An 18,572-nucleotide genomic window follows, 5' to 3' on the forward strand; every position below is an offset into this window, starting at 1 on the left:
AACCACTCTCTGAATAGTAGGTCACTTCCAATGTATAACTGATCAAGGCTTTTTCAACACACTGTATCTGTTATATTGATATTGTTATTAATCATGTAAGTGTTTCTTGTTTTACATTTACACTGTTGCTCTCAGGGATTTCTGTATTAAAGTAAGTGACTTTTGCAATAGTATTGTGGTAAATTATCACTGTTAACACCAGTGGTTCCCACCCTTCTTTAAAAGAAAGCAGTGTCCCCTGGCAACCTCTTGTCACAGGTTGCATAACGTATATAACTTGTGACTAGTTCAGTCAGAGTCATGTTCACTTCTTCCACTGTTTAGTATTCAGTGACCTGAAGAGATAAGTCTGTCCAGTGTTCCACAGTAAAAAAGCAAAAAGTAGAGAAAAGTCAGAGAAAAAAAAACATTATTTGGAGAGCAGAAATGTTTTGTTTTCCATATTTCGTATCTTGCTGATTGTCTTGTGGCCCCTTAGATTTGAGGGGTCCTGACCCCAGGTTTTGGAGCCAAAACTTACAAACTGAATGTGAACAAAACAGCCAATTGTAATTGCCATATTTTAATATCTTCAGGTGGATATAAAAGCAGAAATTGAATATAATATGTTAATATTGTTTTCTTTAGTGTATAATCACCATAATAACCATCAGTACCTTAGAATGAGCCATTTATATCTACATAGGGAGTGGGTCCTTATCTACCGAGCTATGTTACACACCCATGTTTCTACAGTGGCCCAGAACAGACACACTAAACACTGGCTCTATATAGGGCCCTTTGCGTTTTTGAATTGACCCTCTGAAAAGCAGCATCATAAAAACATAATTTTATATATGAAAAAAGGTGAGCACACATTAGCAGGTGTTAGGCTAATGGCCTGTCTCTAACATGTCAAACAGTGTTGGAGAAACACTGATTTATAATGCCAAACTCCTTGTTTCTGTGTATTTACTGGTGTAAATCACTGGGTCTGTTTGTTTGGGAGAGAAGGAGACCTCTGTGACCACTTTGATTCGAAATAATGTGAGCACACATTAAGTTATAGCCTAAGAGAAAAAAGGTGAGCACACATAGCAGGTGCTGGACGAACGGTCCATCTAAAAGCATAGGAGAAACGCTGATATGTAACTTGAAACTGCTTTATTTAGTGTGTGTACCGGTCCCTTTGTTTTCGGAGAGGAAGAGACCTCTGTGGATAATTCAGCTCACGATAAAAACCTACTAAACACCCTGAGAACCAACACTGCAGACCAGTGTGAGTTTCAGTGCTCACAATTGACCTATGGCTAAGCCATGCCCCCCTCCACTCACTCGGACAAAATATCAACATTCAGTGACCGGGCGCTATGGCAGGTGTCACAGTACACGGCATTTCGCAGGAGGCAATTGATGATTTTTGGAGACATAACAATCAGATGTCATTGAGAAGTAACCAAAAGGACGATCTATGGTGGGCAATCTGGGCAATTATATCCTTTACAGAAGGTTTTTTAATCCAGCCGTTAAATGCAGTGTTTCAGTCAGTGCAGATTTCTTCGAGGCAGCCAAAAACCAACTGGTAAGAAAAGAATAATTATCATGGCCGAAATAAAGATAAATAAGCTGTTAAGTGCAGCGTTTTTTCGGGAACTCTGTTCAGTAAATCCACCATGATTATTTATTAGTTTTGTGATAAAAATAAATGCGTCTATGTTGTTGATCACGGATGTTGATATCACCTGTTCAGTTCGGTCCTTCGACCAATCAGATACTCAGATTTCTTCCTCTCTTGTTTTTATGACGGTAGCGTCAGGAGCAGCCAAAGACCACCTGGTGGCAAGATAGTTATCTACCAGTGTTCGTAAACAAAAGAATATTGATCATGGCCGAAATAAAGATAAAGATAAATAATTATGTACAGTTAATGCGTTTCCCCGTTAGCTAATGGGTACAGGGAAACATGTATGAAATGATGCTATTGTCATAAAAACAATCATTGTGTTTATAGACTTTACAAACATCAGATTAGTCTAAACAGTGATATAGTGACGTGAAAAATGTGAGATGTATATATATATAGCTAAACTCTGCTGGTTTTCTACCCGGAAGTATTTGTAAAAAAAACAAGGCGATTGCCTCTATATTTCCATTCAAAAACTGATGGAATTCTCACAGCTTGTGTCAGTTTCCTCAAAAATCAAAATATAATCCAATAATTAGCAATTATTTTTGCTTCATGAGTTAAAAGGATACATATTTTGCTTCCTATTGACAAATGAATATTCTCCCTATTCACCATACATGGATTAAAACGGAAGATTGAATTTCCTAAAGAATATTCTGAAAAGGTGGCTGCAATATTATATTTTTTGTATGCATAATCTTTTTTTTCTTGTACATATCTAAGTCATCTAAATGTAAATGTATTTTGCAAAAAAGATTTTTTTTTTTAGATAGTTATGATGATAATATTGTTTTTAACATTTATGATAACGTATTCACATGACTCATGAGAAAAATTAACATAGACAAATATTCACCTCCCATTCATTTCCATTTAAGGAGTGTGGAGGAGACATCGATTGTTACCATGTCTAAACAGCTGACAATGTAAGATTTTGGTCATGAAAAATACAAACTGCCCCACATGAGAGATTCTGCCTGACTGGCAGTGAGTCGGGACAAAGGCATGGTTCTGAGTAGTATCACGATACCACAGCAAAAATGAGGCAGATGTGCGTTTTGTCATTTATAAAAAGATAAATCACTTTTCTATAATACATCAATGATATTTCAATGGAATAAATTACTTATTGACTTATTCATACTTCAAAAACAGCATCAATAAGTGATTAACATAGGGGGGATCAAAATAAAATAAATAAATAAAATAAAAATCAACCAGCCACCCTCCTCCCCTGACAAGTAAAGAACAGTCCCTTCATAAGTAAAGAACAGTCCCTAAAGTGCGGTGAGGTTTGTGGACCGTTACCTGCCACAAAGAGAAATGTGAACGGCTCGTTTCTCCTCTGACACGTCACATACCTGTGTGCCGCCACGGCTCGGCTGTTCAGGTATTTCTGGGCAGTCATGACGCCAATTTATTCACCTGGAGCCGTGCTTCTCGGTCGCCGGTAAGCCGTTATCTTGCGCCGCGGAGCACTTTGGCTGTTATTGGTCAGCGCATGGACACTCACCCTCCTTTGATTGGACTTTGAACTTATCCCACAGTAGTGGCACCATGTCATGTAGCCTACTGTGGTGTTTAAGTAGCAGCCTACTGCGGTCTACCGTTGGTACCAGTATACCGTGCAACACTACTCCACACACATCCACACACAGTCTCTCCCTCTGTCATACTCTCTCCACACACACAATGACACGCATTTCTTCCCTGACAACTTTTGTTGTGCGATATCGCCACCGTGCTGCAGTCCTGCATTCCTCCCGAACTCCACACCCTCTCACCTGCCCGTGCGCACTCCTCTCTCTCACTCGTTCCACTTAAGCCTGTTAAATTTCTTAAAGGGCTATACGCACTCATAACAATAAATTGATTTTTTTTGTGACGGAAGAGCCGCACGCCGATGGTTTTAATTAATGGATCGAAGAGCCGCACACTGATAGGCAAAGAGCCGCACACTGATAGGCAAAGAGCCGCATGCGGCTCGCGAGCCGCGGGTTGGCCACCCCTGCCATAGACTGTCAAACTAAATCAGTCACTGCAATTGTCATTACACTAAATTACTATTATTAAGAAATGAACGCCTTTTTAAATTGATTTATTTTAACATTGGTGTTCATCACTGACTCAGCCATATTGAGCCATATCTTCAGTGCTAAAACATTATGAACACTGTCTTTTCATTTACAATATTTGATGTAAGTTCATGTTGCTGACAAAATTGCAGCTCTGCTGTTCTATGCAATCTCTTCCTCATGAATTTGATCACACATGATCTCCACTGTGAAAGTATCAGTGTCACACTGTTATTATTTCTTAGGTTCATTGACTACAGTTAGCCTCTCTGTACCCTAGTGAGCTTTGGAAGGCATACAGACAGTTCACTGACCCATATTTATTCAGCTTTTCTCAGCATACAGTATCTACTGAGCTGTGCAAGCAGGTTTAGGACCTCAACCATGTTTCTTTCTTGACGAATAAGACTTGCTTCACACAGCGGCACACAGTTTAAGTACAACTTTTATTAATACTGGAATCATCACAGTGCGTTTTGTTACATTAGCAGTGACTAAAGTTAACAAAAAAGGGTCAATTTTACAAAAAGGAAGACAGAAAAGAAAAACCTTATCAGCGACAGAGGCGAAACAACCTTGGAAATAAATTCACATTAAATTAAAGAAGAAGAGCAGAAGAGGGGCAGGAAAGAAAAAAGACAAGACCACAGTGCCTGCAGGGCTACGCGGGAGGGAAGAGAGGAGCAAAAGATCGGTTTGTACAGAAACATAAAGCAGATGTCACAATGTTATCCTTTGAACAAAATAGCCCCATAGAAATGATATCAACGCCTCAATGGTGAGTTGTGGAGACATTTCCTTGTAGAGTTCATTTGGAGGCTGTAGAGGAAGAAGAAGAGACAGAGAGCGAGCGAGCGAGCGAGAGACACTACTGAGAACTGGAGTATTGACAGTAAGACATTCAGTTCAGTTAACAGTGGCTGTGGCACCAGGAGGCCACTTTGGCCACTCTGTTCTGCATGGCTGTATGACAGGAAGTTGCAGCGTGTTTCATCATGATCCCCTGGAGGGCTTCAGCGGACCATCATGTAGCTTCCGAGAATCTACCTTAGTCATGTTTGCTTCAGAGGAGTGTGTGTAAGTGTGTGTGTGTTGGTGTATGGTGGGTTTCTTCAGCTATTAGACAGCAGGAAGGATTGACAGATTGCGTGTGGGAGGTGGGAGGGAGAAACAGTAGGGGTCTTAACTAAGTGTCCTTGTGCAACACACACATACATGCACACATACATAAAGTACACACTCAATATAACCTGGGCAGATGGCTAAAGGAGTGGGTTTTACATACTGTTCATGCAAATTCACAATACTTCTTCTAGTCTGATCATAAATATAACTCAATCTGTCGTTCAATGGCCATCATGGGGTCTTTCTTATTTCAATCAGTCAGCAAAACAATGTTTAGCATATTCAGGTATCTCAACTGGGTGACATTTTTAAATCTTATGTAAGACATGAAGTAAGTGTCCAGTGTATAAACACTTGAAGGGAACCAAAGTTATAAAAACAAGCACTCCACACTACAAATAAGGCTGTTCTCCTCAACATTTCCTCATAGATTTGTAACGGTGTGTTCATGCTGCGAGCAAATGCTCACAATGGAAGTCTGCCAATTTCCTATAAATCTGAGTAACCAGGGAAACTCAGCTGAGGTGCGGATGGATGGTCAACAAGTTTACTGGCTGAGGAAAGTTGGCCATCGCTGAATGTTCATCAACCATCAACAGGCAGCCTGAGCTTCTGTTTTACCCTACTTGAAATTCCATCACGTCACATCTGGCAACAGCAAAATGACAAGATGCTGACTGCAGAGGCTCAAGCCTTACTGGATCTCTGTAACATTAGTGTGAAAGTCTACAGGAGGAATATCTCAAACAGTGGTTAGAGAATAGCTGATAACTGATGCAGTAATGTGAGTTTTTACTGGCTTGCAAGAAATGCTATGCAAATATGGATTTAGTATCACCTTCTCTGCAGCTCCAAAATGTAGTACAAGGAGCGCATTCACAAAGAAGGTGGAGAACAGTGGCATTAAGAGCAGAACCTGTGACAATGGCTACATGGATTGCAAAGTTCCTGCTGTAGGAAAGGCTGATATACAGAAGCCTGTCGCTCTTTTAAAATACCCTATTATTTTATTATCATTATTATTATTTTTTAAAGCAACTTGGTAATGGACATTTTTAAATTAAAGGGACTATGTGTAAGATTTAGGGAGATACATTGGCAGATATTGTATATAATATTCAAAAGTGTTTTCGTAAGTGTATTATAAACTAAAAATACTACTACTACTATAGAATGAGCCGTTAAATATTCTTATGGAGCTGGTCCTCCCCCACAGAGTCTGCCATGTTGTTTCTACAGTAGCCCACGACAAGCAAACCAAACACTGGCTCTCAATAGGGACATTCACATTTTCTGTTGGCCACTGTAGTTCTCCTACACGTTTGGCAAAATGGAGAAATTTCAGTTGGTTGCAATCTACCACCCCACTGCTAGATGGCACTAAAACCTACACACTAGGCCTTTAATACTTTACCGTTACATGTTACCAGCTTGTTTTTAACATCTACTTAAAGGAGGCTATGTAACTTTTAAAAAAAGGATATAACTAAACAATATAAACATTTTTCCTTGCACAAATGAAAAGTTGCATTCATAGGTGATAAAACTAATCCTTGCTCAGTTCAGTACACTTTTTACTGCTACAGCCTAGTTTAGTCTGGTTTTACCAGTAACTAATGGCAGCTAATATCAGCAGCTTTAAATAAATGGTGCCATTTTACTGACATTCCTAAGGCAGTTTTTTTTCTTCACAACATTTCCCATCTTGTGCTTATGTTCCATTACATCTTAACATTTAGCATTATGCTGTAATTGTAACTTGTGGTTAGCCTTAGTGTCAGACTGAAGCTCTCAGAACCTTCAGTCTGACATGGCTTCCATTGAAGGTGATTTACAAGGGGGAGGGAATTTGATTTTTCCCTAACCAATCAGTAGAGATCAACGACTCACCCAGAATCTGACGTCATTAGTATCCATGCCTCGGGGGTGCCGAAAACAAGCGAGCATTGTCCGTTTAAAATGTCTCCGTCGTCGTGCACGCCCAGCTGCATCGCCGTTAAATCCAGTTTAGCAGCTTCCTTTATTTGGTCCTCCATTAACGCGAGTAGTGGCGAAATACCTCGATAGCATCGTTAATGTGGTCTGTAGGATCTGTAGTGGTCGCCATTGTTGCTATCCTCACCAGTTACCCACCGGCGTACAGCTTGACATCAGCGTGGCGCTGATTGGCTAATCGCTAGACCCCCGGCGTTCATTGGTCCGTCCATCGTTTGGACGAGATAAATCGCAAATTCACTGAAGCATGCCAGACCAGTAATGCAAGCCTACTCAGTTGAGTGGGTGGGGTCTATGGTCTGGAACCAGGCTAACTTGTGGTCACAGTGGCAGCTGTTCAACAGAAGTTACCTAGTCTCCCTTTGAGTGGATTTTTACTTTAGCCGGTTTAGCTCAATTTAACAGAAGGACCAGTGCTCTTTGTTGATTAAGATTCAGTGTTTTGTTGGTTTTACCAGCCATGTGCTTTACACACCAGCAGATTTCTTGTGATGGCAATGTGGGTAAAAAGTCCCTGCATGTTGAATTACTGCTCACACTTGTATCTTGTGCATTTCTTTGAGAGAAGCTCAAAACCATCAAAGTAATATAAGCTGCCTGTGAGATGCTGACAAAATAGATGTCTTAAAAAGCCTGATCAAAATTAATTAAAATGTAATCTAGCACTGAGATGGAGTGTCAGACATCCAGCTGTTCTGCTTAAAACCAGCTGCATGTTACAGTGTACAGCTGGGAGACGTTTACCCTGGCTAATACTTCCAGCCCTTGTTTGAACAGCACACCCAGGACCCATCATGATACCGCCCGTTAGCCATTACCAAACACACACACATTCGAACCACGGCACACATTCAAACCAACATACGGACACATACACTGAGGGAGGGGAGGGAAAAGAGCAGAGGGGAGACGGACAGACACCACTGACTGTGGTGTAAATAAAGACTTCATCAGAATTATGTTTCATTAGCTTTGATGGGCTGCGAGGCACCAAAGACCAAGTACAGCCGATGGGACTCTCATGACAAGTGTTATTCTAACTTATCAGTTCGACGGCATCCCAGGGTGAACTGTGCCCTCAGTGGATGAGGTACAAAAAGAGGAAGGTAATAGAGAGGAAAAAGAAGAGAGGGATACAAAGGTGTGAAAAAAACTCCATACATATATGTGAGTGGTGAAACACAAATTCGATAGTTTTTGTACACCTCCAGGCTTTTTAGATAGCGGTGCTGTTGAGTGATTCTGTGTCAATTCTACTGTGGTCCCGCCATCTCACCAAGTTTTCATTAAAAGTTAAAGGAATAGTTTAACTTTTTGGAAAATTGCCTTTTTAGATGGAGTTATTCGTATTTTTTCTTGTCAGCAAGTGCCGGGCAACCAGCAGAGACTCTGTGAAGTTCCTGCACGAGAACTAACTCAGCAGAGGTTGTTCTCGTGCACTGTTTATACATTTTCCTACAAAAAGTAATGCACCAAAATTTGTACATGACCCACGTAATCATGAGCCATTAATTTGTGTGTATCCTATGTTTTTGGGAAGGCTGTAATCATGTGGCCAATGCCCTGATAGGCTTAAGAAGGAAGTGATCCTTTAAGGAGGCAGGTTGGGTTGGTGGATGGGTCACAAAACACAGGATTTTCTCCCAGGACTTTGCCCACAGACTGGTGTTCGGATCTGTGTGAACTTTGTGTCATTTTAAGGTATGTCATCACCATGTTTCTCTTCCTAAACCTAACCACAGTAACTTAGCCAAAAGCTCACCTGCGTAACTTAACGTTAAGTACCTAATGTACTTCACATTAGGTACCTCATTCTTGGGGCACTAATTTTTACGATATCATACAAACTGTTGTTTGAGGATACGTTGTCCAGCACAATACCCCCATAAATCTACAACTTGTCATTTCTGCACTTTAGTTTAGTCGTGGATTAAACAACTAAGATAAAGTGTGTTAATTAGGTAACTTTAGAGATATCAGACAATGTATCTTGGGACAAAGCCAGGCTAGCTGTTTTCCTGTGCCTCCAGTTTTAATGTTTAAATAAGCTAACCATCTGCTGGCAGGAATTTTCCAAAAATTTCAAACAATTCCTTTAACATTCGACAGTCAGTATAAGCTCATATTAGTCCCAGGTACATACCTAATACTCAACAGCACTATAGTCTGTTGGGCTAGCTGTAAGACTAGAAACACAGCAGTTTCGGAAGTCAGTATTTCAACTTTTAATCAAGTATGCGTACGGTTTGTAACTGCTTGTAGCATTAAAGAAATGTACCATGTTCCACGTTTACTAATCTACATGTTGCCTCGCTTATATGCCAGCCTTGCTAGGAAATAAGACAGCTAATAGCAAAAGAAATTTAAAAAGCTGTAATGTTACTGAAAGTTCAGATGGGATGTTTTCATTAAAATCGGGAAGCAGATGTTACTTTTTACAGTGCGTATTCCTTTTGGACATGCTGTACAGTAGTTAGGACTGTGTAGTTCTCTCGGCCGAGGAAGTATACATGTATGTTGTGTGTGTATATCCTATGATGTGTACATGTTTGTGTGTACGCACGCATGCCTGCACGCATGTTAATCTGGTTATGTGTCTATGTATGTTCCAGCAGAGTGTCCTGTTTTCATGGTAGCCCCCGCTTTGCCCACATGCCGGTAGGCCTACTTCTACCCACATACACATACACTCATAAAAATGGGCATATTGACACATCTGTAGCAGAGTAGTTATTTCAGCTTGTTCAGACAGTTAGTTCAGTACACAGTTAATTCAGCATGTTAAAAAAAAGACATTATTGTTTAGTTAATTAATTTTTGTGCTGTTAACTGGGCATTTTAAAGGAAAATAGCAGTGTTGTATCTTACTCTCATTTCACACTCTATTCATTCTATCACCAGCATGTGCAGTTTGATCTTGATCACATCCAATGTGAAAACCCCACAATTTTAGCATCCTGGTCTTGTCCTGAGTTGTTATCCATCATTTGGAAATAAGTAGCGTGTCTGTTAGCAGGGCATTATAAACCCTTTAATCAAGCAATGATTTACTGTAGATAACTGGCAGTGAATTCAGTTTGAGTTTGCACTAGAGTTAAAACAGCACATACACATTCAGACTAGTGGAATTGGCCCTAGCAGTGTCCTTGGACACATAGTAAAGGGTCTCTAAACTCCAAACTCATACCATCTGAGCCATGCAATGTGGAATTGCTTTTACACAGGGACACAAGTATCCTTGAGTGGACAAAACAGTGGTATTTTCCTTTAACATCCCCACACTGGAACATCATTGTGAATGTACGTACATGCACACTATCTCTGTATTGCTTTCCTACTGTTTTAACTGGAAACTTCATTCAGTTGTACAAGAACAAAGTTCTGACATTGCAATGGTTCAAGCAAGTCAAACAGTTCAATGTCCCCCTTCATCTTGCAGTACATTCAGCATACGTATATTCATGTACAGTGTGACCTCGACAGGCGGTCTTAGACAGACTCTTCAGATGAATGTTTCTCACCCAAAATATGTTCTTTTGGGGGGGATGGAGTCCAAGCCCGCTGCTCTCCCCTTCCACCCTCTCACCCAGTCAGATTCAGCTGATACAACACACAGCATCCACATGTGACAACATACATACATACAGTAGTCCCCCCACCACAAAAAACAAAACAAAAAAAAAACAAAACAAAACATAACCACCCCCCTTGCCTGAAGCACTGTTAAAAGTTCAAAGTTCAACAAAAAAGTGTGCTGGCAGAGGGTGACAATGTTTAAAAACTGCAAACATTCTCCTCTCTATCTCTTTAAATTAAATCATAGTTTTCTTTTTAAATGGCCACAAATATGTTAACGGTGCTCTCTCCGAGGTTAAATAAAGAAATAACTCAATAAAAAAGGGCTTATAAGAATGCTGATGTCGCCAGCTATGTTCAGGTCACTGCTAGAAGAATGTACGGACATGCTGATGAAGAATTCACCAGCCAAACAAGGACACACTCACTCTCGGCCCACACATCCTACATCCATATGTTACACAGCTTAGTAGTTTGTGTTACAACTGGAGTTTTTTTCTTTTGTTTTCTACATTAATTAAAAGTAAGACTAAATATTCAAACAATACTGCAGAGTGAAAAAAATAATAATACTGAAACTGAATATTCCATGTAGTATTTTCTAACAAACCGTTATACCAAATCTGTGCGCCTGATTCTCATTTACAAGTACAGCACATACAGTACATATTGTATGAACAGGCAGTGAAATGCTCATTCCACACACATCTTCCTCTCTGTCAGCTTCAAAAGTCTAATTTAAACCCTCCTGCTTCTTTGTCATCAGCGAGCGCATCAAACAGGCTTCACCTTTCCTCACATCGTAATGTCCATAAGTAATCCTTTCATACAGCTGTGTCCTGAGCTGAACTGGGTTATTTGCACTGAACTGAGCCGAACCATAGTGTTCACACTACACAGCACTGTCTCCAAGAAACAAGATTTATATACAACCAATTTTTGAGGGAAAGGTAATGCTGGGTGAAATATGATTTTTATTAGCATTATGAGGAAATGCTGCTAATTAACATACCTGGCAAGTCCCAGATATGTTGATACTGAATGGCTGATCAGCAAAATGTCCACTGAAAATGTATTACATTTGTTTTCCACCATAAAAGAGGTAAGTCTGCAGTACAGTTTCCACTTGTATTGACTACAGAATTATTTTTTAATTACCCTTTTAATTAACACTTCAGTGAAATCATGATCTTCCCTAAACCCTAACCAAAGTGCTTTTGTTGCCAAACATAAGACAGGCGTCTACATGCACTCTGTATGTCCACCATCCACCTCAACCACCTCCCTGCCGAACCATTGTGGTACATAATGTGGTATTTCTTTAACTCAGTACTCAAAATTCTGAACATAATCCATGCAGCGATTATGTTGAATGCAATTTAGTGAACATAATTTCTAGGAGACAGGGTTGTCACACAATAATCAATGAATGAACCTGATTACTGGAATTACAATTACTTTCTGTGGCTAAATACATGTTGGTCTAAATGCTTTTGTTTCTGGTGACACCTCTTCTTAAAGACCAGTGTTGTGCAAGTTAATTGAAATATGTAATAATTGGTCATTACATATTATTTAACAGCAATAGTAGTTAGTTACATTACTATTACTTTTAAGAGAAGTCCCATCCTCAACTGAAAGCCTGAGCAGAGACAAAGCTGCTAGTTAGCTGGCAGTAAACTACTACCCAACACTGTGCAACCAACTGTACGTGGTCTCTCCATTTTTTTTAATCATGTTGGGCCACTGTGGGGCCATTATTGCAACTGAAATCATAACTTACATTTTTTGTGGGGTATCCTTTGAAATGAGACTAATCGTTGTAAATTTTGTAAAGGAGAAGGTTTTAAGTGGAGCCAGTCTGGGGAAACAAGATTGTTGTTCAGCTATGTTCAAGGTTTGCCCTCCCATAATGCAAAAATATACAGTATTTATAGGTAAGAATATATTTGCAGATAAGCTAGTGTGCTGATATGTATATGCACATGAACATTGATGAAGACTGCTTTTTAATATATAATCTTTTGGACATTGGAATTACAGTTCCACAGCATTTGTGTTGAAAACCATGGAGTACAATTATAACTGTATATCTAATGAACATAATCATATATATTTTAAGTCTATTGTTGGTGTAGGTTTAAGTGTTGTTGAACCTATATTACAAAAGCGCATAGTTTCTGTCATACTGTATCTCTACATTATCTTGGCATGTTGATAGATTTTTTTTGTTTGTTTGTTTTATCCGTTCAGGTTTTGAGATTTCTGCCTTATCCCAAGTACAATGGAGGTGAATGGAATTTAATTTGTTGTGCTCACAGTATTGAAAGATAGCATTTAAAGAAATTCAACAGTAATATATCCTTGCTACTCTTGGTAATCCATTGAATGTGCCAACAGTTTTAAGGGATGATTACTACGGTAGAAAGTAGCTCTAATAACTATTTGCATGGCTTGTGAGAAAACATGTTTGTTTGACATTTGGGTCAACCGACCCTTTAAAGCCTATTTCCAAATGTAGTCTGACCTATCTGTGCAGTGTATTTTTTGCATTATGTGCTCAGAAACCAGTGCAACCACATCATAAAAAGCTTCATTACTATTCACAATCCACAGCAGGCAATGGCTTGTAGAACCCTGAAGAGCCCTGACGTCCAATCCATTTTTAGATAAATATTTTGCTCTACTTTCCTTTCCCATCTCTCATTTGACCAATCACTCCATTTCCATCAGTCTTTATCACTTCCTCTTTGTCCCTCCCTGTCGTCGTCGTCTTCTTCTTCTCCTACAAATTAAATAATTTCCTCAGGACAGTCTTATTGGCAACCATCTCTCACTTACACTTCCCCTATCATACAGTATGACTACAGCAACACCTAGTGGTAATTGTACATACTCTACCATCTATCAAAGTGCTTACAGTTATTTTTTTCAACATTTTTGTAATCCATTTCCTCCACCAGAAAGAGACAGGGACAGGGAGAGAGACAACGCCAAAACTGGCTGCGCATGAATTCACAGTCGATGTGTAATTTAGCATTCCTGATGATTGCCTGAATGTGACAAAGGAGAACCTACAATCCTCCATCTCTTCTTGGAAACAAGAAAATAAAACACATTTATTGCTCCATTTCTGATTTAACATTTTCTCTCTGGTTCTAGAAAATATATATGAATATATCTATACGCCTGGATTACTTCTCGTAACTTCTCGTACAGTTGTAACAAGGTAAATGACGTCACGATATAAACAAGAAAATACACGTACAACACACAGGAGAAAAGCCCTGCCCTCGTTGGGTGACCAGCTGTCCTGCAGCAGAGCTCGACCCACCCCCCTCGCGCACGCACACAGTCAATCACATGTGCACACTCGCTCGCATTTCACATTTGCCCACATGCATACACATGAACACACGCACACACTGCACACACAGAGAGAGAGGGGAAGGGGGCACTAGCACGGTTCAATGCCAACAGTATTTTTTAAAGACTCTTTTACATTAGGATGAACCAGAGGAGCCCTCTGGCTTGTTAGCTCCCCGTGCTAATACCAAAGCTTCATTTCAGTGGGCTAATAAGTACAGTATGTTGCTGCTGAGACAGCCTGGGTTCAAATCCAGCTGGTCACATGGCACTCTGACCCCCCTCTCTCTCGCCCCCACAGGGCCCTCCTTCAGTCATCAGTCTTTCATCTGGGATTAGACAGTTGGGTTAGTTGGAGAAGAGGATGGGGAAGGGTGTGAGTTGACGAACAGAACCCAGTCTTTCTCTCTTTCTTTGCCTTTTTTTTTTTAATCTTATCTGTTTTTTCCTGCAAGTCTTTTCATCCCTGGGTGAAGGTGTAGAGAAGACAAACATGCGTCCAACACACACTAGTTATAGTGGCCTGCTAGGAGCCTGTCAATATTCAGTATTTCACTTTTAATTGTCAGCATGAGTTAACATTATTAATGTTATTATTATCATTATATTATATATCATTTACTCTAATGGTGTCTTTAAACTTATTTTTTGTGTATGTTCTTGTTTTCATTCATCTTCTGTTATATTATAGCTTTCCCTACATAGTTAAGTGTTTGTGTATGTACTAGGCGGTTGGGTTGCACCACACCAACACCTGACTCCCTATTGGCTGACAAGTATCATCCTCTTCCTGCTTCTCCTCCAATCACAAGATGCGTGGTGCTGAGCGGTCATTGGAGACGGTCTTGCGAAGGCGGACTCCTCTCCTGATGGTGGTCAACATGTCACCGGTCCCCTCTGCCCCCTCTGTCCCTGTGTCAGTGGGGCCAGTTGGAGGCAGGGTTGGGTCATCAGGGAGGGCGGGGAAAGGAAATTGCCCCTCTCCAAGTGCATGCGCACTGGCTACCAACTCACCAATCTTCTCCACTAAGCTGTGCCGATTGGCTGCGATCATCTGATCCTCCTCTGATCCAGCCCCTGAGCCTGTTACCATGGCAAGGCCGCCATGCTGCTGGGCGTAGACCTCTAACGCCGCCCCTGATCCCCAGGCAGTATTAGGCAGGCTGAGGCGCTTTGGTGACGCCTTCACATAATCAAGCGCTCCCTGTGCATCCTCGACTCCAGTGAAAAACACACACTCCTCACTGCCCACACGCACAGGCACGCCACCTGAGTGCCCACCACCTGCGTACCCACCACCAGCTGCGCCAGGTGAGTGTGAGTCTCCAGGAACAGTGGGTGTCTTTACAGGCACAATAGGTGGTCGGATGGGGATAGGCCCCGCGTTGGACAGTGTGCGCCTCACGCCTGGTTTGGTAGATGGGGTTCGGCGTATTGTGGCAGTGCCTGGAGTACCTGCTCCACCTCCACCAGTTCCACCAGATTGTCCTGGTATCCCATGACCCCCTGGACCAAGAACCCCGCTGGGCAAGCCAGCCGTGCTGGCTGGCCTCTTGGTCTGGATCATGCGCCGATAGTTCTGGGCGATGTTAGAGTGGCGAGGAATAGTGGAGGACTTGTCAAACTCTCCCTGTCCATCTGGACCTTCAGCATCACCGTTCACTGAGTAGCAGTCATAATCTGAACCTAATGTGGGAGGGAGAGGAAGAAAAGGAGATCAAGTCATTCAGGAGACAATTACCATCACAAAAGAAAAGTAAAGACAATGTGCTGTGGTAACATTACAAACTGACAGCCAGTAATATGATTCAGGAACACATTTGATATTATTCAATTTCATCTTTATACTGTCATCTCCCAGCTGCTGTCAAGGAAACTGTCAGAACAGTCATATACTGTGCCAGCGGTTGGATGATTGAATGGATGATTCACCTTGTTTGATTTTGGTAACTAAAGACAGAGGTTCTAAGGAAAGTCATTTTCATCATAAAAAAAAAACTGTGCACAGCTTGTAAATATTGATATTTCACTTTTTAAAAAATCATAATACCGTTCCTTGACAGACTCACTTTCTTGAGATTTTACAAAATAAAAGATGATGAATGGGCTCAGAGAAATGCAATGATTGTGGGTGCCTTAGGATGAACAAAATTAGAAGTTGCAGTAGTTCGAGAGGTAGAGTATTTGCCATGATGACTACCTCCGTTGTTTTCTCTTTCCTGTTACCTTTCAAATGTATGACTGAGAGCAGTCATGAGAGCAACAAACAGAACTGGTTAAAAACAATGTTTTATTATTAGCTAGCTCATAAATGTTACGTTGTATTTAAAATAAGCTTAGGTTCAACTTACGTATGCTGTTGTTGGTTGCAACAACAGTTCAAGAAAACTGAACCTTGCACACCTTGCACAATGGCAAAAATGAAAGATAGGAAACTAGCCTTGCTTGAGAATTTAAGACTAACATATCATCCCAAGAGAGTGTGTGTTTCCATTTTCCAGTTACTGGATAAGAAGCCCACAGAACTGTACCCTCACCAGGAGCTCTACCTGGGTCACAGTCGAACTTGGAAGAAGAGGGGAAAGCTAGACCATGCTACAATGACCCAACTGGCTAATTCCAGAAGCAACGTTAACTTTAATCAAGACACTAAAGATGGACCTCTTAGGTTAAACTCTAAAACAATTATTCCCTGTTTATGCAGCTGATCATGTGTTTGCATTGCTTTTTAGGCAAGTAGCATATATGTTTAGTGATTAGCTATTGGGCATACTGAAAATGTTTAAGATGCTAGACCACGCTAGCTGACCATGGAAGACCATGCTGGCATCTAAAATTCACATCCCCCTGACCCACAGTGCCGCACAGTTCACACACAGTGGGGAGACCCAGCAAGACATGATCATAATTATTGCAAGAGGAGTGAGTAGAGATGTGTATGACAATATGAATCAGTTTGATGAGATTGGGTACTTTATCCCAAATGACTCAGATGCTTTGCTCCATGGCAGCTGTAGCTCAGGAGGTACAGCGGGTTGTCTACTTATCGAAAGATCAGCAGTTTGCCTCTTGGTTCTTCCAGTCCACATGTTGAAGTATCCTTGGGCAAGATACTGAACCCCAAATTGCTCCTGATAGCTGTTCCACTGGTGTGTGGGTGTATGTGAATATTTAATTGATGAGCATGTGGCACCTTGTATGGTAGGCTCAGCCACCAGTGTATGAATGTGTGTGAAGGATTCAATGTAGCATGTAGTCTTTAGAAGACTAAAAAGGTCAAATACAAATGCAAGTCCTTTTGCCAGTTACCACCTACACTGGTATAACCCTAGAAGTATTCATCATCCTCGTGTCAATGCTGGAGGGATATGCTATGCTATATCTGTGCTAGATCAAGTTCTCATGACATTTTTGAAATACATGTCAAGACCAATCATCTGATATGTGATCTGACCACACAGTTTTGTATATCAAAGACAGTATTACGCAAAAGGGAGGAAGTTTTGCAACCTCTAAAACTTCTAAAAGAAACTATTCAGGCAACCATGCCCAAAGCATTCAAAAAGAACTTTTCTGATCCATGTGTAGACTCTGTTAAGAGCCTTTCATTAAAAAAAAAAAAAAAAAAAACGGTGATTCATACAGCTATTATTATTCACATGACACTGTGAAATTCCTGGCTGCTACTGCCTAATCATGTTCATCTCTGCAGCATATGGAGGGTGATGCAGTGACAAATTCAATACCATGGACGCAGGAATATTAGAGGAGATGGAGATGAGGCCATGGCAGATCAAGGCTTTACCATAAAAGATTTGCTGTTTGAGAGAAAGAATAAAAAAAAACGAGTCAATGACCCCATTAGGACTCACAGAGAGCCATGGTTCCCGGAGGCTTACGACAGTGCCCTTGTGAATAATGTTCATGCCCTGTTCTTTCAGTTGTTGGCAAGCTTTTAACTTTATTTTCTTTAGCATAGTTAGTCATAGTTGCCTCGAAAAGAGGGTATGTGCTCACATAGAAATTTGTCACTTCTTGTGGCTGCGTGGACGGGAACATTTCTTGCAGAGCTTGCTGTAAGTGAGATTTTCCTACAGTTGTGCCACAAATCAGATGCACTTTGCCCTCTTGTCTCCAAATCTACTTGGGTTGCTTGTGCATCACAAAATTCAACATACGCCTGGTAGAATGTCTTGCATGAGTCTCAGCTGACAGCTAACTGTGAGACTGGTGAGGTTGAAAAGTCAACTGCACTGTTTCTCCTGCTAGGTCGCTCTATCAGTGGTGAGGCATAATACTTCTCTAGAGGGGAGTTCTTGAGGACAAAGAGTTGTTGAATGGGTTTTTTTCCACACTGTGTCTGAAGTCTTTGTGTGACAGATAATGTTGTGTGTTTGGGAGTAATTGAGTCAGTTAAGTTAATCTTACTTGGCCAGCGAGTTCTTTGGTGTCCCTGCATCCCACCTACGCTGCTACATGCAAGCCCCGTCTTTCCACTGACAGTGATGACATTAATAGTATCTTCATTATTTCTCCACTTACTATTGACATTATGATTCAGTATGAATTTAAGAATATATTTTTTCAGCAATAAAAGCACAATTACTACAATTAGTGCATTTGTAAGACAGGAGACATTTGGGTTTAAGAATACCTTGCACAGAATAGCTGCTGCGTGACTACATGACTTCCCTAACCCATCAATGCACGAGCAGCAGCCTGTCTCCATGACTCCACACTCCCTCAGCATCACCCACGCTGTATGTTAG

The 18,572-nt window shown here is 40.8% G+C and overlaps 1 protein-coding gene across 3 annotated transcripts in view; it reads right to left on the reverse strand.

Moving 5' to 3' along the window:
• Positions 1-4,168: 4,168 nt before the first annotated feature.
• Positions 4,169-18,572, reverse strand: part of mtss1lb (MTSS I-BAR domain containing 2b) — a 105,620-nt gene continuing 91,216 nt past the window's right edge. For all 3 annotated transcript variants that reach the window (XM_050049967.1, XM_050049972.1, XM_050049960.1), the window contains one exon: positions 4,169-15,489. In XM_050049967.1, coding sequence (XP_049905924.1) covers positions 14,609-15,489 — 881 coding nt within the window. In that variant the 3' untranslated portion in view covers positions 4,169-14,608. The remainder of the gene's footprint in view (positions 15,490-18,572) is intronic.

The sequence above is a fragment of the Epinephelus moara genome, chromosome 1 (genome assembly GCF_006386435.1).
Source record: "Epinephelus moara isolate mb chromosome 1, YSFRI_EMoa_1.0, whole genome shotgun sequence".
Lineage (NCBI taxonomy): Eukaryota > Metazoa > Chordata > Actinopteri > Perciformes > Serranidae > Epinephelus > Epinephelus moara.